Here is a 25839-nt window from a genome sequence, read left to right as displayed (position 1 = left end):
CTAATACAACATCATTCACTAACATTGATCCATTCAATATATTTATGACAGAGTGTCTTCTAGATTTATGATTGAGTGCCTTCTAGATTTTAGACACTGTGTTTAGCAGCAGACATAAACCCCAAGTAAGTCACAGTCCTGTCAGGGTACCCAGAAACGCATAGGGGCATCAGACAAATTGTTGTTTAGTCAGTCAGTTGTGTCCAACTCTTCTACTATCCGATGGGCTGTAGCCTTCTAAGCTCCTCTGTCCATGGGATTTCCCAGGCAAGAATACTGGAGTGGATTGCCATTTTCTTCTCCAGGGGATCTTCCTGACCCAGGGATTGGACCTACATCTCCTGCATCAGCAGGTAGATTCTTTATTACTGAGCCACCAGGGAAGCCCATCAGACAAGACAGGCAAAAACAAATCAGTGTGATGACTATAGGGGTAAATATATAGTGCTATAAGTTTCCTTCATAAACTCTGACACATATGATATTTATTGTGTCATATGTCTAATTAAAATCCTCCCAAGTACCCTCTTCTTCCATCAGTTCAGTTCAGTTCAGTCACTCAGTTGTATCTGACTATTTGTGATTCCATGGACTGCAGCATGTCAGGCCTTCCAGTCCATTACCAACCCCTGGAGCTTGCTCAAACTCATGTCCATTGAGTTGGTGATGCCATCCAACCATCTCATCCTCTGTTGTCCCCTTCTCCTCCTGCCTTCAATCTTTCCCAGCATTAGGGTCTTTTCTAATGAGTCAGTTCTTCACATCAGGTTACCAAAGGATTGGAGCTTCAGCTTCAGCTTCAGCATCAGTCCTTCCAATGAATATTCAGGACTGATTTCCATTAGGAATGACTGATTTGATCTCTTGCAGTCTAAGGGACTCTCAAGAGTCTTCTACAACACTACAGTTCAAAAGCATCAATTCTTTGGTGTTCAGTTTTCTTTATAGTCCAACTCTTACATCCATACATGACTACTGGAAAAACCATATTTTTCACTAGATGGACCTTTGGCAAAGTAATGTCTCTGCTTTTTAATATGCTGTCTAAGTTGGTCATAGCTTTTCTTACAGGGAGGAAGAGTTTTTTAATTTCATGGCTGTAGTCACCATCTGCAGTGATTTTGGAGCCCAAGAAAATAAAGTCTGACACTGTTTCCATTGTTTCCCCAACTATTCTCCATGAAGTGATGGGGCCAGATGCCATGATCTCAGTTTTCAGAATGTTGAGTTTTAAGCCAACTTTCCCGCTCTCCTCTTTCACTTTCATCAAAAGTCTCTTTAGTTCTACCTCACTTTCTGCCATCAGAGTGGTATCTGTGTATGTAAGATTATTGATATTTCTCCTGGCAATCTTGATTCCAGCTTGTGCTTCACCCAGCCTGGCATTTTGCATGATGTATTCTGCATATAAGTTAAATAAGCAGGGTGACAATATACAGCCTTGACATATTCCATTCCTGATTTGGAACCAATCTGTTTTTCCATGTCCAGTTCTAACTGTTGCTTCTTGGCCTGCATAGAGATTTCTCAGGAGGCAAGTAAGGTGGTCTGATATTCCTGTCTCTTGAAGATTTTCCCCCATACACTACATCAAAATCTTAGAGTGGCATGCCACATGCTTAACCACTGGTCCCACCAGTACTACCAAGTGCCATCTCATCCATCACTCAGCATACTCTTTGGACCAAGGATGCTAAGTTAAGGAGATGCCCAAAGACAGCTTCCACTGAACCATGTGCTGAATGAACTGGCATACTCCACTCTCTCTCTCTGAGATACTTTGACTCCTATATTGGAACTTGGATGCTGTCAGGCTTTCTTCTAGGGCCCAACAAGTAAGATATAAAGTCACCCAATCAGTTATGTGTTCCCAAACTCGTTTAGGCCTGTTGGACTTTATACTGTAATTACAGGATGCAAGCTGGGGAAATGTCAGTATGCATGGAAAGACTGCTTTGATCCTGGAGAACTACCTCAAATGGTTTGAAAAGACTCACTGAAGTCATGTTGAAAGGTTATTGCTGGCAAACAGGGTGGGAAAAGTGATGGTAAAAGACTGGAGTGGAGAGACCTTTTAAAAACCTATGCATATACACTTAGGTATCTTGGAAAGTGTTTGAAAATCTTTTTCCATTTAAAAGAAAGCAAAACCAGAAGGAGTAGATGATGTGCTACTGGCATATGTCACTTGAGAAAGACAATGTGGAACTGCAACCAACGACCCAGAGGAATAGCCTTGGCCTTGTAATAAAAAAGGGCTGAATGGGCATGCACTCGTATGTTTTAAATTTAAATAAGATGCACAAGCGCGGGCGGCTGCGATGGTGCACAAACGCGGCTGAGAGGAGCTACTCCACATCCAAGGTCAGGGGAAGAAACTGGAGGACCCCATGCCTGAGGGGCAGCAGCCAAGAGGAGCTACCCCCCGCCCGAGGCCAGGGGCGGCTGCCGAGAGGAGCAACCCCATGTCTAAGGAGCAGTGGCTGCACAGGTGCAGGAGGGCCTAGAGGAGCTACTTCATGTTCAAGGTCAGGAGGGGTGGCAGTGAGGAGATACCCCTCGTCCAAGGTAAGGAGCAGTGGCTGTGCTTTGCTGGAGTAGATGTGAAGAGATACCCCACGTCCAAAGTAAGAGAAACCCAAGTTAAGACAGTAGGTGTTGCGAGAGGGCATCAGAGGGCAGACACACAGCAAACATAATCACAGGAAACTAGTCAATCTAATCACACTAGGACCACAGCCTTGTCTAACTCAATGAAACTAAGACATGCCCGATGGGGCCACCCAAGACGGGCGGGTCATGGTGGAGATGTCTGACAGAATGTGGTCCACTGGAGAAGGGAATGGCAAACCACTTCAGTATTCTTGCCTTGAGAACCCCATGAACAGTATGAAAAGGCAAAATGATAGGATACTGAAAGAGGAACTCCCCAGGTCAGTAGGTACCCAATATGCCACCTGGAGATCAGTGGAGAAATAACTCCAGAAAGAATGAAGGGATGGAGCCAAAGCAAAAACAATACCCAGCTGTGGATGTGACTGGTGATAGAAGCAAGGTCTGATGCTGTAAAGAGCAATATTGCATAGGAACCTGAAATGTTAGGTCCATGAATCAAGACAAATTGGAAGTGGTCAAACAGGAGATGGCAAGAGTGAACGTCGACATTCTAGGAATCAGTGAACTAAAATGGACTGGAATGGGTAAATATAACTCAGATGACCATTATATCTACTACTGCAGGCAGGAATCCCTTAGAAGAAATGGAGTAGCCATCATGGTCAACAAAAGGGTCTGAAATGCAGTACTTGGATGCAATGTCAAAAACGACAGAATGATCTCTGTTCGTTTCCAAGGCAAACCATTCAATATCATGGTAATCCAACTCTATGCCCCAACCAATAATGCTGAAGAAACTGAAGTTGAATTGTTCTATGAAGACCTACAAGACCTTTTAGAACTAACACCCCCAAAAGATGTCCTTTTCATTATAGGGGACTGGAATGCAAAGGAAGTCAAGAAACACCTGGAGTAACAGGCAAATTTGGCCTTGGAATACGGAATGAAGCAGGGCAAAGGCTAATAGAGTTTTGCAAAGAGAACGCACTGGTCATAGCAAACACCCTCTTCCAACAACACAAGAGAAGACTCTACACATGGACATCACCAGATGGTCAACACTGAAATCAGATTAATTATATTCTTTGCAGCCAAAGATGGAGAAGCTCTATACAGTCAACAAAAACAAGACTGGGAGCAGACTGTGGCTCAGATCATGCCCTCCTTATTGCCAAATTCAGGCTTAAATTGAAGAAAGTAGGGAAAACCACTAGACCATTCAGGTATGACCTAAATCAAATCCCTTATGATTATACAGTGGAAGTGAGAAACAGATTTAAGGGCCTAGATCTCATAGATAGAGTGCCTGATGAACTATGGATGGAGGTTCATGACATTGTACAGGAGACAGGGATCAAGACCATCCCCATGGAAAAGAAATGCAAAAAAGCAAAATGGCTGTCTGAGGAGGCCTTACAAATAGCTGTGAAAAGAAGAGAAGTGAAAAGCCAAGGAGAAAAGGAAAGATATAAGCATCTGAATGCAGAGTTCCAAAGAATAGCAAGAAGAGACAAGAAAGCCTTCCTCAGTGATCAATGCAAAGAAATAGAGGAAAACAACAGAATGGGGAAGACTAGAGATCTCTTCAAGAATATTAGAGATACCAATGGAACATTTCATGCAAAGATGAGCTCGATAAAGGACAGAAATGGTCTGGACCTAACAGAAGCAGAAGATATTAAGAAGAGGTGGCAAGAATACACGGAAGAACTGTACAAAAAAGATCTTCACGACCAAGATAATCACGATGGTATGATCACTCACCTAGAGCCAGGCATTCTGGAATGTGAAGTCAAGTGGGCCTTAGAAAGCATCACTACGAACAAAGCTAGTGGAGGTGATTAAATTTCAGTTGAGCTGTTTCAAATCCTGAAGATGATGCTGTAAAAGTGCTGCACACAATATGCCAGCAAATTTGGAAAACTCAGCAGTGGCCACAGGACTGGAAAAGGTCAGTTTTCATTCCAATTCCAAAGAAAGGCAATGCCAAAGAATGCTCAAACTACTGCACAATAGCACTCATCTCACATGCTAGTAAAGTAATGCTCAAAATTCTCTAAGCCAGGCTTCAGCAATACGTGAAGCGTGAACTTCCAGATGTTCAAGCTGGTTTTAGAAAAGGCAGAGGAACTGGAGATCAAATTGCGAACATCTGCTGGATCATCAAAAAAGCAAGAGAGTTCCAGAAAAATATCTATTTCTGCTTTATTGACTATGCCAAAGCCTTTGACTGTGTGGATCACAATAAACTGTGGAAAATTCTGAAAGAGATGGGAATACCAGACCACCTGACCTGCCTCTTGAGAAACCTATATGCAGGTCAGGGAGCAACAGTTAGAACCGGACATGGAACAACAGACTGTTTCCAAATAGCAAAAGGAGTACGTCAAGGCTGTATATTGTCACCCTGCTTATTTAACTTCTATGCAGAGTACAAAATGACAAACGCTAGGCTGGAAGAAACACAAGCTGGATTCAAGATTGCTGGGAGAAATATTAATAATCTCAGATAGGCAGATGACACCACCCTTATGGCAGAAAGTGAAGAGGAACTAAAAAGCTTCTTGATGAAAGTGAAAGAGGAGAGTGAAAAAGTTGGCTTAAAGCTCAACATTCAGAAAACGAAGATCATGGCATCCAGTCCCATCACGTCATGGTAAATAGATGAGGAAACAGTGGAAACAGTGTCAGACTTTATTTTTGGGGCTCCAAAATCACTGCAGATGGTGACTGCAGCCATGAAATTAAAAGATGCTTACTCCTTGGAAAAAAAGTTATGACCAACCTAGATAGTATATTGAAAAGCAGAGACATTACTTTGGCAAGAAAGGTCCGTCTATTCAAGGCTATGGTTTTTCCTGTGGTCATGTATGGATGTGAGAGTTGGACTGTGAAGAAGGCTGAGTGCTGAAGAATTGATGCTTTTGAACTGTGGTGTTGGAGAAGACTCTTGAGAGTCCCTTGGACTGCAAGGAGATCCAACCAGTCCATTCTGAAGGAGATCAGCCCTGGGATTTCTTTGGAAGGAATGATGCTAAAGCTGAAGCTCCAGTACTTTGGCCACCTCATGTGAAGAGTTGACTCATTGGCAAAGACTCTGATGGTGGGAGGGATTGGGGGCAGGAGGAAAAGGGGACGACCAAGGAACGGCTGGCTGGATGGCATCACTGACTCAATGGAGGTGAGTTTGAGTGAATTCCTGGAATTGGTGATGGACAAGGATGCCTGGTGTGCTGTGATTCATGGGGTCACAAAGAGTCAGACACGATTGAGCGACTGAAGTGTACTGAACTGAAGATGTTCAAAGTAGCTATGTATTGTTTTTCATGAAAGCGTCCTGTATCTAACTTACAGAATTAACCGCCAACTCCCTGCTCTTCCCATCTGAGACAGATAAGAAGATGGCGTCTCCTGTATTTGTAACTCCCTAGATGGTTCAGGGGCTGCCTCAGCTCCATCACTGTTGAAGAAGCTATTTCCTTTGCTGGGAAATGCCCTCTCTCTGCTCCATGCTCTGTTAGCTGATACTCTCCTACCTACTTTTCACTGGCTTCACAGTACTTCTTCTTGGTTGTTGTTGTTGTTCAGTGGTTCATTTGTGTCTGATTCTTTGTGACTCCATGGACTGCAGCACATCAGGTATCCCTGTCCTTTGCCATCTCCCAGAGTTTGTTCAAACTCATGTCCATTGAGTCCATAATACCATCCAACCATCTCGACCTCTGTTGCCCCCTTCTCCTCTTGCCCTCAGTCTTTCCCAGCATCAGGGTCTTTTCTGCTGAGTTGGCTCTTAGTATCAGGTGGTCAAAGTATTGGAGCTTCAGCTTCAGCATCAGTCGTTCGGATGAATATTCAGGGTTGATTTCTTTTAGGATTGATTCCTTTTCTGCTCAAATTAGCCAGAGTTAGCTTCTATTGCTTTAAACTAAGGTTCATGATTCATATTTTGACTCATTGCTCTGGTACAACATTGTTAACTGTTGCTCTGTGTCTTTGTCCCTTGTGATTATGAGCTGGAAATATCCCATCTTATATCTGTAACCCCAGAGTCCAGCCTAGGACAAAGTAATGCAGAGCAGATCCTCAACAAATTACTAATTCATTAATTTACAAATGAATGACTTGACTGATGAAAAAAGTTTCCTATGAAAACCCCAGGCCATAAAATTACAGCAAATGACCCTGATATGTCTCCAGTGGCTGAGGAGAGGTGTGGCCCATTCTAGTTAGCCTTCTATTCCTATTTCAAGAAGACAAGGGCAGTCACAGAGAGTTCTGTAGCATTTAATTAAATATATGATTGTAACACACATTGGATACATGTAATATACCTAGCAGCTCTGCAGAATGTTTGTAATGCATGTGGAAGTACACAGTCAAATCAGAGACTTTCAGTGTAGTGAACAATGGATATTTTATAGAATACCTTCAAAGAAAAACCACTGGACTGGCAGAAATGCCATCCGATCTGCATCATTTTAGTTGTCTGATCATGTATGCTCACCATCTTCCTGATCAGTTCCAAGTCTTGTAGTCTCTTTTGAAATGCTCTAAAAACACAGGTATGTACATCAGAAACAGGCCATACCTGACTTTTCTGAAGCTAATTCCCCTGAAAATCAGAATGAAGGTAAAATGTCTGTTGAATAAGCCAGGGTCTTCTAGCTTCAGATATGGTTGTTTAATTGACCAATTTTGCTGCCTAATTATCAATTTTCATTTCATTGTTGTAAGAACTAACAGTTTACATCTCTGATTTATACATTGTCTCTGACCAGGAGTTTTTCTGTTTTAATGAAATCCCAAAGGGGGTTGGTCAGAACAAACTTGTCATCTTATATTATACATTGTCCCTGAGTACATAATCAAGCATTAGCAGCAGTTATGATTATAAGAGTATGATACATAATTTTATATAACTCTGGTAACAGAGACATTCACTCACTGAATTCAAACGATACTCTCCATCAAACAACATTAAAACAGGATTTTAAAGCTGGAGGGAACTTGATCTTTCTTGAGACCTATCCCTTTCTTTCTTTGAGAGATGATTTATTTACATGAGGGATACAAAGTTACAACTTCCAGTCCTAACTCGACATGTAAGGTTGAGTAACTTACCTGTCCTGTCCATGTAACCAGTTTTCACATAAGGCAAAGATAATGATAATAAGTAAATAGGACCTCTGTGACTAAGGTGCAAGAGGGCTAGCTTGTGAGGTTTCCTGTGATAACCTGTTCCTTGAGAGTTGGTTCACATTTCTCCAGAAGGTAAAGACCCCACGTCTACCTGTTGGCAAACGTCTCCTGCTCACATGCCAGGCAGATTCTGCTTTTCCTCCACACAGACAGGCACCCCTTCTTGTGGCATTTTCCCTGACTGTCTTCCAACAGGGCACTTTAAACATGCCTCCATTACAGCATTATTAAAGGTAGCATATTAAAGCTACCTTTTATTAGATATTTAAGGGCAGGGTCCCAATCTTGTCTTTGACCACTGTGGCTGGCTCAGAACAAGCTTTCCATAAATACATACCAAGAAAACTAAGTGGATAATGCTAATGGATTATGGAAGTGCTTTGAAAAATCACAAAAGCACTGAGCAAATCTAAGGGATTATGGGACTATACTCATTACTACTGATTCACACAAAAGGCCTTGGAAAGCACTTTGAGGAACTCCCTTCAGAGACATCACAAAATAAAACCAACACAAAAATTAAAAGAAATTAAAAACACTTAGTCTCCTACCCAAACAAACTAAAAACAGAACAAAGGAAAAATGCAAAATGTAAACAACAACAACAACAACAAGGACCAACTCCCAAACAAAAACATTGATCTTAGACCAGTGTCCTTGGTCTGTGTACACCCAGAGTCAGGGTTGTGTTGGGGGTGGTCTGGGGATCTATTAAAAGGGATCAACTGCATCCCCCTGAGCTGAGAGTGCTCTGCTGTCTTGGCTTGAGACAGTCTCTAATTATTTATCTGGACCAAGAAATGCAAGAGGACACACATCATATATTCTCTAAACCTTCAAGAACATGGCCACAATTGGCTCATGTGCAGCATGGGCTTGTAATTCCTTCTCCCTGAAGTTTCTGGCAGCATTCATACTGGTAGAAATTGGGGACAGCAGATGTACTGGGGTTGGGGAGTCTCTACACACAGAGGAGAGTTTGCCCTGGCTCGTTGCTCAAATACACCAGTGTCCAGAGTCAGTAAGAGGTTCTTCCATTATCAAGGGAGGCCATTGGGTGGGAGGAGAAAGAGGGTCCTAACAGTGAGTAACAATAGAAATTCTGGGGGTCTAGTTGATTCTCCTTTAAGCACTTGTTAAGAAAAATGGAATAAAATGGGCTTTGTAGCTTTTTGTAGACATGGCCAGTTGTGGCGTTTCATACATCATGAGACCATTCCTCCCCACCACCTTCCTTGTAGCTCTTTTAGTTCCAGTGACCACAGGTCCCCATTTTCCTGGGACATTTCAGTTTACAGTTATTGTCCTGGAGTGATAACTTATAACTTTCCTTTTCACTTGCAAAATTGACCCAGTTTGGACAATGCAGGGGTCCCCAACTTCCATAATCTAATGCCTGATGATCTGAAGTGGAGCTGATCTGATCATAACAGAAACAAAGTGCAAAATAAATGCAATGCACTTGAATCATCCTGAAACCATTCCCACCCCCACTGCATCATCCTTGGACAGACTGTCTTCCATGAATCCAGTTTCTGGTGCCAAAGAGGTTGGAGGCAAGTACATTATAGAGTGACCAGGATCTAGGTGAAGTTTGGCACTGGAGAGTAGGACAGTCCCTGACTGAGGAAGGCATGTGACTTGGAAGAGACTCCAGTTAGACTCCTGGGCAGCAAATCTTGATTCTACCTCTTGCTGGGTGGGGAACACAGACAGATTAATTTAAGCCACAGTTTCATCATCTGTGACACAGGGAAAATGATACTAATTGAGCCCACCTCCCAGGATTACTGTGAAGAGGCAGCGAGACAAGATGTGCAGAGCATGTAGGACAGCACTGGGGACATAGTGAGCACTGATCACAGTATCCAACACTCTGTCCTCCTTTCCCTCATTCTTCCCTTGCTCCCTTTCTGTCCTCCCCAACCCTTTGTCATTTTTTCCATCCTTTCTTTCCCTCTTTCCCTTTTTCCCTTTCTGAAGGAAATGAATCATTGCGTTGCCTGAAACAGAATGCCCCTGTCTCCTGCCTTCTGCCACAGAAATGCTGCTTCAGAATGCTGTGACCACCTAGAGGGACCACAATTCAATTTGTTTGTTTGTGCTGTGGGGGAGAGTGGGACTCAGTCATCTTCGTTCATCATGATGGTTCTGATCTTGGGTTTCTTACAACTCACTGGTTTTGGTAGAAGCTGGACATGGTGACATAGGCTTCTTCTTGACTTGATCCCAAGGAAGTGAGGATGGGCTGCCCCTGGGCAACAGGGTTTAATGTCAGGATTCCGGGTTGGAATGGAAACGGAGGGGGCAGGGAACTGTTTGTAGTTCCAGGTCCGAGGAGCAGGTCCTGGTACACTAGAGGTCTGCTCTTGCCACCTTCCCTGCCATTGGGAGACCTGGAGGAGGGGAGCCCAGGGGCATCACACACACTGGCATTCCCAGCCAAGCATCTGAATGGTGACTCTCCTCTGAAAATTTTAGGGGTAATGCCTGCTTGCTCAGAGGGCCAGCTGGGACCCTGCATCCCGCCTCTAAACCTCTGCTTGTCACTCTCCTCTAGCTGCAGAGAAAGAGGGTCTTGCAGGAAGCCTTCTGCTTCATCTCTAGCTTGAATGCCATCCACCTTATGAATCTGGCAGTCCAGGAAACTTTCAGGATTGAAACTCACATTCAAATTCTGCATCAAAAAAGAGAGAAGACATTAAGACTGCACCAGACAGATATATCACCAAACGATCTGTTCAGGAGAAGAGCTAAAGAACTTTCTGACAAGGGTTTACAGGGAATATCAGAGAAAGGGTTTCCCTGGTGGTGCAGAGGTTAAAAGCATCTGCTTGCAATGTGGGAGACCTGGGTTTGATCTCTGGGTTGGGAAGATCCCCTGGAGAAGGAAATGGCAACCCACTCCAGTATTCTTGCCTGGAGAATCCCATGGATGGAGGAGCTTGGTGGGCTATAGTCCATGGGTCACAAAGAATCAGACACAACTGAGCGACTTCACTTTCACTTTCACCCACGTTCTAGCTGACTCTGCCTCTGGAGGGGCTGACATTTCAGCATCTAAAGTGACCACTTGCCATGCTCTCCACCCCTGGGGGAGCCCAGGAAATTCTGAGACTTGTATTGCATTTTAGCTTCCCACTTACTTCCAGAACCCTGCCACTGGCATCATCTGAGGGACCCTAGCTATGTGATGCACAAAAGACCAGCTCTTGAGTTTCAGCCTGTCCGCATCCTACAATGCCATTCTTGGCTATTGGGATGCCTTTGACAGAGTGACAGAGGTATCAGAAGCACTCACTTTTTTTGGTTTCTTGCACAGTTGTTCCAGAGTCTTCTTATGATCAGGGAGACTGGGCCATATGATAGGCTTAATTCTGAAATAAGAGGACATTGACAATGAAATGAAGAAGTAGGGAGCAGACACATAAATCTTCCCACTTATTCTGAGCTAGTAGTCAGGAGAGCAGATTTTTCCCCTTGGCTCTGCCTCACTAGGTGGATGACCTTGGACAAGTGACCTGCTTTCTCTGGGTCTCACTGTCACATTGGTCCATGGAGAGGTTGGACCAGAGACCGTGGTCAGTGATCTACTCTGTGAACAAGACAACAATGATATTCCCCTGGGAACGAGCCCCAGAGAAAAGGGACAATGAGGCTTGGCAATGGTGTAGCTATGAAAGTAAAATATGATCTGCTCATCTACTTCCCAGAATAGGCATTGTCATTTTACTCTTCTCCTCACTGGCAGCAACTCCTCTGTGCTGATTTTGATGGAAGAGAAACATATTTTCTAAGTTGCCCAGGGAAATTGCTTTAGGTTGGTACTTTCCAAACTGGAGTATCTTGGGGATGTGTGACACTCTGAGGACATCTTGCTAAGACATTAATAACCTGATGGGTCGTGTCTAAATGATGAAATAAGCATGGCCTTCTCATGGGGCAAAAGGCAAAAGGGCCTTGAGTTTGTGTGCTGAAGACTTCAAAAACATCTGCATTTCCCAGGGTGCCTTCACTTGCACAAGCATTCTAGAGGGATGGCTCTTAGTCTCTTAGGACACTTTAGTGGAAAGGTTTGAGGGGAGGGCTTGTCTTGTGTTCAGTTTCTATATTTTCACCTCTTGTGAAATTAACTATGGAAATTCACCAGTGCCTGAGGACGAGGATGGGCACTGTAATTCCTGAAATAACTTATTTCCCTTTGTAGTTTTCTTATCCATAAATAGGATTAGAGCTCTGTCTGGAATCCCAAATAACTGTAACCACTCTGTTGATTAGTAAAAGAAATTAACCTTTTTTTCCATAACACACAGGCCAGAGTGACCATCAGAGCCACAGAGAAGAAGCTCAGAATGCTGATAGTTAGTAACACAGGATCCGTATCCCCTGGAAGGCAAGGACAGATCTTGGTTAGTAGTCGTTAAGCATGTGATGGGGAAGACTTTCAGGATGCTTTGAGTTTATTGAATAACTTGAGCCCATTTAATATTTCTTAAAAGTTGCTTTTCAGTAAAGAGGATGATGTACTAGCTTTTATGGGGGAATTTTAGCTTCAGTAAGTGCCACTGTTGCCGAAATTCAGCCTCTGTTTACTGGTGCTGAATAGAAATATGTAGACAGTATTTTGGGTGAATTAGAAAAGACAGATTTTACTGTTTTGCTGTTTTGCCAGTGGGCTAATGCCCTCAAGACTATGTGACCTGCCTTGGATGGGAGACTGAGAAGTCTTATAGTATTCAAAGAGCAGAGCATGATCAGCTTGTGGACATTCTTCTGATTGGTTGGTGATGAGGTAATGTGGAGTCAGCATCATCAACCTTCTGGTTCCAATCAGTCTAGGATCTATGTTCTGGAGGTTGGCAGTTTTCATCTGGTGGAGAGGTCTGTTTCCTGTTAAAAACAACTTGGGAATGTGTGTCAGGTCTATCTGTATCTTTCAGGAAACTGTGAGTTGCTAATTCTGCTGTGCGGTGGATTTGTAACCTAACTAGTTTCCAGTTCACCAGTCCAGTGGCTTCCCAGGTGGCTCAGTGGTAAAGAATCTGCCTACCAGTGCAGGAGACATGGGTTCAATCCCTGTGTTGGGAAGATTCCCTGAGGAGGAAATGGCTACCCCCTCTAGTATTCTTGCCTGGAAAACCCTATGGACAGAGGCGCCTGGCAGGCTACAGTCCATAGGTTCACAAAGAGTGGGACACAACTGAGCGTTCACACACATACCAGCCCGACAGCTATTTTATGTTTCTACATCTTTACGTGTGCCAATCGTTAACTCTTGAATCAGTCTTTTACTTTAAAAGACAAGGACACAGGGGCTTGTACACAGTTTCAGCGCTGACTTAGGTGACCAGGTCCAGAACAGCTGTTACTTGAAATTTAAAAGGGACTCAGCATTAAAGATAGCAGCACCCCCTGCCTGATTCCCACCACCATGAGAAAGAAGCTACAAGCAAGGGATAATAAGGGGATTCTCTTCCCTACAGTGGCCTCAGCAATTCCCAGGGTGATTAGAGGAGGCTGGTATGGCAGAGTGGTTCCACTCATCCCCTAAAGGTAAGGTATATGGGGGGGTGCTTTGGGTTCCCAGTGGTCTGCCTGAGCTGTGTTCTTTGGTTCTTGTGGATGTTCTTAATGCTTGGACCCCTGGGATATCTTCATTCTTCTAGAAAAAGAGGCATGGGAAAGCCACATCAGCCTACCCATCTGCCATCTGCAAAGGTATTCCCTAGAAGGGCCTTAGAGATATGGGGCATTGGGATCCCAGTCTGAATTGGTAAAACTAGAGGCAGTGGTGGTGCTTTTGTTCAGAACAAGAGGCTCCCAGGAGCTCCTAAGGACAGTAGAGTCCTGACAGCCTGTATCAGCTGAGCAGCTACTAACAGTCCTACTCCCACCCTGTCTACATTCTTCACAAAGGGGCAAAGACAGCAAGCCATTTTTCAAAGAGAGTATACGAATGCCCTCTGGGAGCCCTAACTTGCGGGTTCGTTTCATGTTTCTGGCCCTCACTGTCCCTCACGCACTTTGACTGTGAGGTAAAGTACCAGTGGGAACAAGTTCCAGTCACGTCTCACCTGTGCCATTGGTCTCCGGAGTTCTAAAGTGGAAACTTGGACTCCATTCACTCCAGAAGCCTTCAAAATAGTTGGCGTAAGGGATGGACCGAACTTTAATCTCATACATGGCATTGGGTTGTAGTTTTCTCTGTAGGAGTGTCAGCTTGGTACTGGTTAAATTCACACGCTGAGGAGCAAAAAAGGCACTACATTTTTAAGGTGGAAAAAGAGGCACTGGCCATGTCTCCCAGATCATTTCGAGCTGAGTGTCTTTTGTCACGTGGGCACTCTCTTGAGGCTGTCTCACATTAGTTACACAAAGGGGCTCTGATGTGGTGGGGTCAGCAGCAGAACTGGGGCAGAGGGAGCGTGTGAGCTCTCAAACGATGCTGCAGGTGGTCAAGGAGGGCAGTGAGGCAACGGGTCTCTATCTTTATTCAGGCGAGTTGGGCTCTCCCACTGGGGTATCAGTCACTCCTAGGCTCCCACCTTACTTTCTACATTCCAGTATCTTCTTTTTCTTTCTCTCCCTTTTCACATCCCAAGGAGAGATGAAAGGGAATGGTAAGATTAGTGAGCAAGAATAATTTTCCTCTGGAGAGATGTCATTTTTCATCATGAATAAATACAGAGACACAGTCTTTCCAAAACCACCTATCATCCTTAAGAGGAAAAAGTGCTCTATCAATTTGATGGGTACGAAGTAATACCCATTGTTATTTACTTTTGTATTTATTAGGTTGTTAATTTTTTTATACTGATTTAAATTATATATTTCCTATATCATGAGACATTTCCAATTTTCTTACTAATTTTTCTATCATCCTTATTTGTCCTTTTCTTAATATTTTATAAGGCATCTTTATATTTTTAAGAATATTAACCATCTGTCAGTTGTATGCGTGGTAATTTAAACCTAATTTCTAATTTGCTTTACAATTTTGATTATTGTATGTGCTGATATTTATAAACACGTATTTTCATGTAGTTACATGTTTCCATGTTGTGCTTTCTTTTACTGCTTTTATACTCAGATTGTTCTTCTTCATCTTAGGATTATATAAACATTTATCTGTAAATTTTTTAGCCTGTTTGGAATTTTGTTTTTACATAATTTCTTTAAATCATCTTGTATTTTAATTTTTTTTAATATATGGGGCAAGTTAAGCATTAAACTTAATTTTTCCCAGGTAACTGATTGTCCCGGTACCATTTATTCAGAATTATTCCTTTCTCTGGTTTCCCACTGATACAATTTTCAGATAAACACCAGAAGAAGACAGGCTCAAGGGCTCCTAATAGTTTGTGTGTGTGTGTCAATGGAGATAGAAGGAGGTCTGGGGTGGGCATTACACTTATATAAGTAGTTTATAGCAGCAAATTGCAAACACAAAAGACTGATTATGGCTCGAGAAAAGAAAATAGTATGGATAAGTAGGATCTCCTTCCCCCTGAGAAAGCAACTGTCATCAGTCTTCTGTTAGTGTGGTGCAAAAAGATTAAAGTTAAGCTAGTGACTTCAGAGGAACCTGAAAGCCCTGAGACCTTCTAATTCTCTTCCATTTTCTCCTCAATACAGATTGTGGAGCCAGTCAGACCATTCCAACTGCAGCGACTCATGGAGTCTAAATAACCCTCCCACTTAAAAGGATGAAAATTAAGCTGTTACTTCAAGGATTTAAGAACTCAGACTTGAAAGAAGTTGAAGGACATATTTCATCTCCTCTCCTACTTACTTCAGGCTGTTTCCACAACTCCATCAAACCAGATCGTGGCTACAACGTGGTGACTTGTCTTTCTTTCTTTCTTTTTACCTGGTTTGCCTGTGAGAGTTGTGCTAAATGTGATTCTTTTTCAGACTCCCAGATAGAGAGGATGAATTTGATCTCAGTCTACAATGGTTAATCATTAAGAAACATTATAAAGATGAAAAATAGGGCAAGGAAAAAAATGAGAGCTAGGACAAGAATGCGCCAGAGAAGATCCAGGTTTTGTGAAACCTAAACGTTTTACACTTTGGGGAGATTTTTTAAATAAAAGGTTCATTTCAAGCATAAAATTTATAGGGACCTTTCTCAGGTAAAGGTACCCCTGAGATTATGAAATACATAGCATTAAGAAGTTTCTATTTTATAGTTTTATATATTTTGTAGTTTTTATATGCTTTTTACATATAACTTACTTATTAAGATACTTTCATACACATCTGCATAAATTTTACAATGCATAAATGTAGTTGACCTACATACCATCCAATTATTTTCATTTTTTTCCTGACGGTAGGCTACCTCATGTATTAATACTTTCACATACTTCTTCTGCAAGTGTGATGTATTAAATGTCACCACAAAGTCATTTGCTCCTTCACGATAGATGACTCTGACATCAAAAGGAGCCTCAGGTTTAACTGGAAAAGAAAAAGAAATGAGGTCATTCTATAGGGTAATCAAGGAAACAATTATAATTTTTAAAGTTCATCTACTCTGAAAATCACATTCCTTTCTTGGGTCAGTAAAAAACATTTCTTATTCTTCCCAGTTCAAAGCATGACTCCCTTGCAGTTGGGTATGGTCTTGTGAAGGATGTGGGTGGAAGTGATGTGTACCATCTCCCATCCTGACCCAGAAACCCCACATGCCTGACTACCTGCTGAATCCCCTTCCGCTACTTGGTGTCATAGGTGGAAGAGAGTGGAGCCACAGGATGAAGGAATCCTGAATGTTGCTTGAAGGAGCACCTCCCCCAGGTTAGAAACACACATTTTGGCTCTCACATCAGCAAGAAACAAATTCTATTGGAGAAATCTGTTTTAGGGCTTATTAGTTACAGTTGCTGGTACTGATTTTACATGAAAAGACATTCTCTTCCCCTTCTGAGTACTAGAGAACTTGTTACCAACTACCCCAAAGCAGGAGTATTTGAACTTTGAGTATTCATTATTCTAATAAAACTGGGGGCCTTATACACCTAATCTCAGCTACATGGAAGCTGGGTGTTTGCATCCCAGCCCTGGCTCATAACTTTCAGTGTGACTTCAGGCTGCTCACTCCTTCAATCTTGTTTGCATTACCTCTAAGTTCCTCTCTGGCTTCTTCCTCTTGCATACCTAACTAGGATCATAGGCATTAGATATGAAATGTTGTTGGAGGAAGAGGTATTATCTCAGGTTGAACAAATTCTGAGAAAGGTACTGAAATCCTAGGAGTGCATGTGTGTCAGGCCACCTCCCACCCTTGACTTGGGACTTCCCTGTCTTGACCTCTTTGCTGGTCTTTCACTAATGCCTGGGAAGTTAGTTGTCTAGGGATGGGACAGCTTCTTGTTTGCATGGCTGATTTCAGACAGAGCTTGGGGGTTGCATAGGTTAAAATCTAACCTAAAATTATTGTTCATGAGAGAGTGTGTGTTCATCACAGTTTCACTCAATAGATTGAGCTGGATTTCAGGCTATGTGAGCTGGGCTTTAAGACTGACTTACTGACACATTAAATGAGCTCATATGTTGAAGTTTAACTCCCTTGTCATAATCACTTGTTTGTAGTGGTGGTTGCCTAAGTGTTTCCAGCCTTGATTCCCCAGCTGCTGCTAAGTCGCTTCAGTCGTGTCTGACTCTGTGCGACCCCATAGGCGGCAGCCCACTAGGCTCACCCATCCCTGGGATTCTCCAGGCAAGAACACTGGAGTGGGTTGCCATTTCCTTCTCCAATGCATGAAAGTGAAAAGAGAAAGTGAGGTCACTCAGTTGTGTCCGAATCTCAGCAACCCCATGGACTGCAGCCTACCAGGCTCCTCAGCCCATGGGATTTTCCAGACAAGAAAGTACCTCCCCTAGAGGTACTGAAAAAGAGGAAGTGGTTCTTTCTTTACCCTTGGATATCTTGTGCAAGAGCAAGTTTACCCTTTTTGACCTTCAGAGGTACTATAAAAAGGCAAGATACTCCAAAGGGAAGCAGGAGGAAAGGTAGTGGCTGTAGAGAAACAGGCCAACAGAGAAGACTGTCAGAGCCCTGACACCGGCCAAGCCAGTTCCTTCTTGCCATTCAAGGCAGTGACTAAGAGTCACATTCTCAACAAAACCTCTGATACAGAATTCCTTGCCTCATTCCCATCTCCCAAGGCCTCTCAGTAATGGAAGAATTGAGGGAAGAACAGACCAATGTTGATTATACACATACTCAATGTCAAGATTACTTACACCATCTTGTGTCAATGATCACTCAAAGCCACTATAATGATGAGGAAACTAAGAGGTTAATTAGCTCCAATAAGAAGTTCCAGGCCCCAGTTCAGATGAGTTGAAAGAAAGTGTTAGTCATTCAGTCATGTCCGACTTTTTGCAACTCCATGGATTGTAGCCATCAGACAGCTTCTCTGTCCATGGAATTCTTCACCCAAGAATACTGGAGTGGGTAGCCATTCCCTTCTCCAGGTGATTTTCCAGACCGAGGAATCAAACCCAAGTCTGCTAGGGTGTAAATCTAAATCTGTTTCATTCTGAGTCTCACGCTCCTTCAATTTATTTATTTTTAAAAAATTTATTTATTTACTTATTTTTTACAGTAGTTCCTTATTGGCTATCTATTTTAAATAAAGCAGTGTGTACATGTCAATCCCAACCCCCCAATCTATTCTTCCTCCGCACACTTCCTGCCTGGTAACCATAAATCTATTCTCTAAGTTCATTCTGTGAGTCTCTTTTTGTTTTGTAAATAAGTTCATTTGTATGGAGAACAGTATGGAGGTTCCTTCAAAAAGCTAAAAATAGAGAGCTGCCATATGAGCCAGCAATCCCACTCCTGGGTATACATCCAGAGAAAAGCATGGTTTGAAAGGATACATACACCCCAGGGTTCATTGCAGCACTGTTTATAATAGCCAGGACATGGAAGCAACCTAAACGTCCGTTGACAGATGAATAGATAAAGATGTGATACATATACATAATGGAATATTACTCAGCCACTAAAAAGAGTGACATAATGCCATTTGCAGCAACACAGATGGACCTGGAGATGATCATACTAAGCGAAGTAAGTCAAACAGAGAAAGACAATACATGATAGCACTTATATGTGGAATCTGAAAAAATTATACAAATGAACTTGCTCTCCTTCATTTAGCTTTCATTTCTGTGCCTCACTCTCTCCCACCAGCTTGCTCAGACTCTCCCACATAGGTCTGCTTCTAGCCTCAAGGAGGCATTTGAGCAAATTAGAAAAAGGTGTTCACTCCTCAAGCAACATTTAAAACACTTTATTCTTGACACAACCTGAACTATTATATCAATTTACTTTGACAAGAAAAGGGGAGAAATAGACAACTGTCCCTCCAGACTTACTGAAGGCTCACACCTAGAGAAAGGGAGTGTAAGTGACAGGGCAGCTGGCTTCTGGGGAGCTGGGCTCTGGGGATTAATCAGAAGCATCCAATTTCAGTTTAGTTAAATGACAGTTCTAGTAATGAGATGTCACATTAGGAACCAGAAGAAGACGCTACTGGGAGACATGTCTTCACCACCACTCATCCTTGCCCGGCTGTGCTTTCTGAAGCCCCGAGGTGCTCATACTGCCCCTTCACAGACCCATGCTACCAATGGGGTGCACACGCTGTCTCTCCCCTGGTCCCTCAGAGGAGGCAACCAGTCAGGTTTGCTGTCTGCTGGGTGGCATGGAATGTGGACTTCTAAAAGTGCTGGGTGTATGAAATTTGGGGGCTTCCCAGGGGACAGTGTGCCATCAGAAGCCTGGGAGTGTGCCCTGGGTAGTTCACAGGCTGTAGCTCTAAGAGGCTTGTGAGTTCTGTGAGCTGAGTGGGTTTCTGTAGGAAGCAGCTCTCCTCTGGGGTTCCAGGACTCTGGCACAGGACAGAGTCTCTGCCCTCTCTGCCTGCTCTCCAGGACTGAACATGGATTTGCAGTGTAAATGGTGAACCTTTAGATATAGTGCCCTGTACACAAACCAAATGTGCATCCATAGAGGCCAAGCCCCCAGATGACCAAAACACAGCTTGCTTGTGTCCCATACTCAGAGACACCCAGTTGTGCCACCCATCTGAGGCACTCACACTGGTTGTGTCTACAGCCTCTTTTCTATTCTACTTCTGCTTTTTCACAAGATGCTTGTTAACACTAGAAACATCTGTGTTCACACTTTACCATCTTCCGTCTTAGTGGTACAAAGCTGAGAACTAGGCTCCAAGTTTCTCTTTGTTGTCTCTAATGAGTATTACTCCTTACCTTCAGTTTTCTTTCAGAAGGGTGAAGGGAGGGGTTGCAAATAGGGAGAGACAGAGCCATAGTATTTAAAACCAGCAAAAAAAAAAAAAAAAAAAAAAAGCACCCTTCAATCACTTTGAATAGCTTCCCCCTTACATGTGTTGTTTCACTTGTCAATCTCCACAGGCAGAATGAATACAAGAAGTTAGGATTCCATTGCACCAACATATCAAAACTGGCTTAGACATTTCCCCTCCACCAGGGTATCTCTGAGGTTTTGAAGAAGAACCTTAGTCACCTCAGTGTCATAAATTTGTAATTAATGGGAAAAAACTTTTTGTGTCTATATTCCCAATTTATCAGATTTATTTATTTGTTTGTTAACTGAATGGAGAACTGGTAATTAATACTGACGTAACTGGGCTTCCAGGTGGTTTTGTGGTAAAGAATCCACCTACCAATGAAATAGGCATGAGTATGATCCCTAGGTCAGGAAGACCCCCTGGAGAAGGAAATGGCACTCCATCCATGGGATTCCCAGGCAAGAATACTGGAATGGGTTGCCACTTCCTTCTCTGGGGAATCTTCCCTGACCCAGGAATTGAACCCCTGTCTCCTGCTTGGCAGGCAGATTCTTTACCATGTGCCACCTTGGGAACTCCTTTAAAGACACGACTAACATTTCAATCAGTAGACTGAGTAAAACGGATTACTCTCTTCCATCTGGTAGCCCTTATTCAATCAGATGAAAGTTTTAAAAGTGAAGACTGAGATTCCCTGAAGAAGCCATTCTGTCCTAAGACTGTATCATAGAATCATTGCTTGAGTTTTAAGACTGCCTGGTCTACCCTCTGGAATTTCAACTCTTTCCTGTCCTCTGGAATATCCACTCTTGTCTGAATTTTTAGCCTTCTTGGTCACCCTATAGGCTTTAGACCTTCCAGCTCCTACAACCATGATGGTTGATTCCTTAAAATAAATTTCTTTTTCTCATCTCTCCTCTCTCTCTCTCTTTCTATCCTATTGTTTCAGTTTCCTCTGGAGAATTCTAATACGAAAGGCATATTTATATGTATGGCTGAATCCCTTCACTGTTCACCGGAAACTATCACAACATTGTTAATCAGCAATACTCCAATGAAAAATAAAAAGTTTTCTTTTTTAAAGGTATATTTACTTTAAAAAAAACTTGGTAATTTAGCTAAACACATTCAGAATATAGTAGGCATATGGGAGAAGATTACAAGGAATTCAGGAAAAGGTAAAGTGAGGTAGGAAAGGATGTGAGTCGGTAAAGTACTGGAGGCCCAGCTCCAGCTAGACACTTCAAACAGATGAACGCTTCCTGCAGGCTGTAAGTGCCAGTCACCCTTTTTCATAGCTGAATTTGAAGACCCTCAGAGTTCTCTCACAGTAAGAATTAATAACATCAGTTTCAAACTTTCATTTCTCTTAAAAAATTATGTGCAATAGAGAATTTGATCTTTTCTATTGTAAGCAGTTTTCATGATTTGTCCACTTTTAACATCCCAAAACTTTAGACACAGATATCTGTCTTCAGAATCAGAAAAATGACAACATATCCCCATATACAACTTCTTACCTATCTTGACTATGTTCACTTTTCTGCAAGTCATGTTCTTTTTTTCAAGCTTCACGCATATTTTACTGTCTCCAATCAGTAAGAATTTCTTTGTCTTGAGGAAATACCTCTCTTGTAGTTTATTAAAATTCAGGCAATATACATCCAAAAGCGCCCCACTGTAAAAACAAAAAGGAATTTGTCTTAATTCAAGTATTATTGTATAGAACGGAATAGCGTCACATCTACATTTCAGTTGTGTGGCTTTAAATTTGTCCATAGAGTAGATCCACATTTGAGGGTTCAGTTCAGTTCAGTCACTCAGTCATGTCCAACTCTTTGTGACCCCATGGGCTGCAGCACACCAGTCCTCCCTGTCTATCACCTACTCCCAGAGTTTACTCAAACTCATGTCCATTGAGTCGGTGATGCCATCCAGCCACTTCATCCTCTGTCGTCCCCTTCTCCTCCTGCCTTCAATCCTTCCCAGCATCCGGGTCTTTTCAAATGAGTCAGTTCTTTGTATCAGGTGGCCAAAGTATTGGAGTTTCAGCTTCAGCATCAGTCCTTCCAATGAACACCCAAGACTGATCTCCTTTAGGATGGACTGGTTGGATCTCCTTGCAGTCCAAGGGACTCTCAAGAGTCTTCTCCAACACCACAGTTCAAAAGCATCAACTCTTCAGTGCTCAGCTTTCTTTATAGTCCAACTCTCACATCCATACATGACTACTGGAAGAACCATAGCCTTGACTAGATGGACCTTTGTTGGCAAAGTAATGTCTCTGCTTTTTAATATATTGTTTGAGAGAGAGAGAATTAAAATAGCTTTTTGCTGCCATTCTAATGTGCTCATCTACTCAAGCTCTAGTCAAACGTGCATGAAAATAATGAAACATTCTTAACTTTTAGACTTGATTATTAGAAGAGAAATACTTTGTTTAGATGGGAAGCTAATTTCTTTCTTTCTTTCTTTCTTTGATGTTCTGCAGAAATATATTTAAAAAAATAACGCATGTAAAGAAATATTGACAAAGTTTAAATTAATCTAAAGGATTATATACAAGAAGCCATATACACTACAGGGATTTCCCTGATGGTCCAGTGGTTAAGAGTCTGTCTTCCAATGCCGGGGATGCAGATTCAGCCCCTGTTTGAGGAACTAGTAATAGGCTCCCACATGTTCTGGGGCAGCTGGACCCCCGTGCCAAAACTACTGAGGTTGCACATCACAGCTAAGGCCCAGTGCAGTCATAAAATAAAATGTGTGTGTGTGTATTGCTCAGTCATGTCCAACACTTTGCAACCCCATAGACTGTAGCCCGCCAGGCTCCTCTGTCCATGGGATTCTCCAGGCAAGAATACTGGAGTGGGTTGCCATTTCCTCCTCCAGGGAATCTTCTCGACCCAGGGATTGAACCCAGGTCTCCCACATTGCAGGCAGAATCTTTACTGTCTGATCCACCAGGGAAAAACAACCCCCACCCCCCACCTACCCCGCACATAAGTAAATATAAAGAAAATACACTTAATAGGTAATTTTGGCTGAGTTCCACTTTTAATTGATCAACAAATTGTTAAATCAACTCTTCTCCCCATGCTTCTTGGATTAAATGCTCTAGGAACTGAATTCTGTCACTTCTGTGACCACCTATTCCCTAAAAGATCAGACTTTCAGGATATGCAAGAAAAGAAAATGTTGCCCACAATGCAGCTCCATCTAAAGCTCCAAATTGTATTTTTTCAAAAAATTCTTCCAGGGATGGAACCCATATCTCCTGTGTCTCCTAAACTGCAGGCAAATTCTTTACTACTGAGCCATCAGGGAAGCCTACATGTATACCCTGCTGTATTAAAAACAGATAACCAACAAGGACTTACAGTACAGCATGTGGAACTCTGCTCAGTGTTATGTGGCAGGCTGGATGGGAGTGGAGTTTGGGGAAAATGAATACATATGTATGTAAGACTGAGTCCCTTTGCTGTTCACCTGAAGCTATCACTGTTTATTAATCAGCTAGATCTCAATATAAAAAGTTTTTATATTGAATAGCTTATATCACACTAACCCTCAACAAAACACTACAATAAACTTTGAACAAGATATTTTTGAAAATACTATTTAAAAGCATTGGAGAATAATCAAAAGTAGGCAGAAACTCAAGGGAATTTAATTCTTTAGAAAAAGGTGGATTAGATCCTTCTTTCTATGTTTGTTTTGTTTTATCTAAGGGTGCTTTGTGGTGGGCATTTAGAATCTAATAAAAGGCCACAGTTCTACTATCTTAAGGTAGAGGACAGAATTTCATTTGGTCTGAATGGCTGGGTATTTTTAAGGAGGGAAAGCCTAGAAATGAGAAGCTTTAGAGATAGAAGACACCGGGTCTATACGTAAACTCTGCTTAAATTATTATATGTCCCTTTAATTATGCTAATGTGGAGAAAGCTCCAAAGAAACTGTGAAAATAGCTAGATAGTTCTAGAAAGAACTAAACAGATATTTTTGGTGCCACCTGAAAAGAAAAATTTGGAGATTAATACAGCCTGAGTTAACTGAGTAACAGAGTTAAAATTAATGCTTGCTGGAGGAAGTTAGGGAGAAGGCAATGGCAACCCACTCCAGTACTCTTGCCTGGAAAATCCTATGGACAGAGGAGCCTGGTAAGCTGTGGTCCATGGGGTTGCAAAGAGTCAGACATGACTGAGCAACTTCACTTTCACTTTCATGCATTGGAAAAGGAAATGGCAACCCACTCCAGGGTTCTTGCCTGGAGAATCCCAGGGACAGGGGAGCCTGGTGGGCTGCCGTCTATGGGGTCGCACAGAGTCAGACATGACTGAAGTGACTTAGCAGCAGCAGCAGCAGAGGAAGTTATCAAAACCCAATAAATAAATAAACTACCCTATTTTCAAAAGCACCCTTCCTACATTCAAAAGCTGTTGCAAAAGAGCAGAAAAAGAAAAACATGACACATAGTCAAGACAAAAAGCAGTCAATGGAAATTGACCTTAAGATGACTCGGATATCGGAACCAGCAGAAAAGAACTTTTCAGCAGCTTTTGTAAATATGTTTAAGGGCTAAACAAAAAATGCTATCATAATTATTGAACAAATGTATAACTGTAGTGGAGAAGTGGAAACTAGAAAGGAAAGCAAAATGAAAATACTATAACTGACAAGTACAAATTTAAAGTTTTTATAGGATGGCCTTAATAGCAGATAGAAGATGGCAGAAGCAGAGGTTGGTGAAGTTGAAGATAGATCAATAGAATTATTCAGTCTGAAACAACAGAAACAAAGTCTTGTTGACCTATGGGACAATATCAAGGGGACAAATAAATATGCAATTAGAGTTTCAGAACAAAAAGAGAGAAATAATTTGGCTGAAAAATACTTAAATAATATTCCCAAATTTCCAAAATGTCAGAAAGCATATCAACTGCTGGGCTTAAAAAACTCAGCCAATTCAAGCAGAATGAGTACAAAGGAAACCATACCTAGGTACATCATGGTCAAATGACTGAAAAGCAAAGGCAAATAAACCTTGAAAGCATGCAGAGAAGTAGATCACTTCTCATCAGAAATTATGTGACCCAGAAGACATTGCAATAATATATTTAAGACTCTGGAAGGGGACAAATTGTCTGTTTTGAATCCTTATAATATAAAATATTCTTCAATAAAGAAGGCAAAATAAGGATATTTCTAGCTGTATAAAAGTTGAGATAAGTTGTTTTAGGAAGTTCTTTAGACCAAAGGGAAATAATACTAGGTGGAATTTCAGATCTACAGGAAGCAATTAGGTGCACCATAATAAATATAAAAAACACCACCTATTTTCTTTTCATAAATTCTTTAGAGATAAAGATTGTTCAGGACTTCCTTGGCAGTCCAGTGATTAAGACTCTGTGCTCCCAGTGCCAGAGGGCCAGATTCAATCCCTGGTCAGGGAACTAAGATCCTGCATGCCACATAGTGTGACCAAAAGAAATGAAAAAGATTTTTACAAACAAATAATGTAACATTGTGGAATTAACAATATATATAGATATAAAATATATGACAGTAGTACAGAGGCTAGAATGTGTTAAGTACAATTGTATTGTTCCAAGGTCCTTATATTTTTCATGAAATACTATATTAACTCTAAACTCTGATAAGAAATGGTTGA

General features: G+C 42.0%; 1 protein-coding gene across 1 annotated transcript in view; it reads right to left on the bottom strand.

Moving 5' to 3' along the window:
• Nucleotides 1–6879: 6879 nt before the first annotated feature.
• IL7R (interleukin 7 receptor) overlaps nucleotides 6880–25839 on the bottom strand; it is a 34370-nt gene continuing 15410 nt past the window's right edge. Inside the window, exons 3-8 of the mRNA XM_040262319.1 lie at nucleotides 21689–21846; nucleotides 16121–16278; nucleotides 13890–14058; nucleotides 12108–12201; nucleotides 11117–11192; nucleotides 6880–10492 (exon numbers count right to left, since the gene is read on the bottom strand). Of these exons, the coding sequence (XP_040118253.1) occupies nucleotides 9989–10492; nucleotides 11117–11192; nucleotides 12108–12201; nucleotides 13890–14058; nucleotides 16121–16278; nucleotides 21689–21846 (1159 nt within the window). The 3' untranslated portion in view covers nucleotides 6880–9988. The remainder of the gene's footprint in view (nucleotides 10493–11116; nucleotides 11193–12107; nucleotides 12202–13889; nucleotides 14059–16120; nucleotides 16279–21688; nucleotides 21847–25839) is intronic.

The sequence above is a fragment of the Oryx dammah genome, unplaced genomic scaffold (assembly GCF_014754425.2).
Source record: "Oryx dammah isolate SB20612 unplaced genomic scaffold, SCBI_Odam_1.1 HiC_scaffold_20, whole genome shotgun sequence".
Classification (NCBI taxonomy): Eukaryota; Metazoa; Chordata; class Mammalia; order Artiodactyla; family Bovidae; genus Oryx; species Oryx dammah.
Note: the sequence above shows the minus strand (reverse complement) of the source record. Positions and strands in the feature narration are given on the sequence as shown.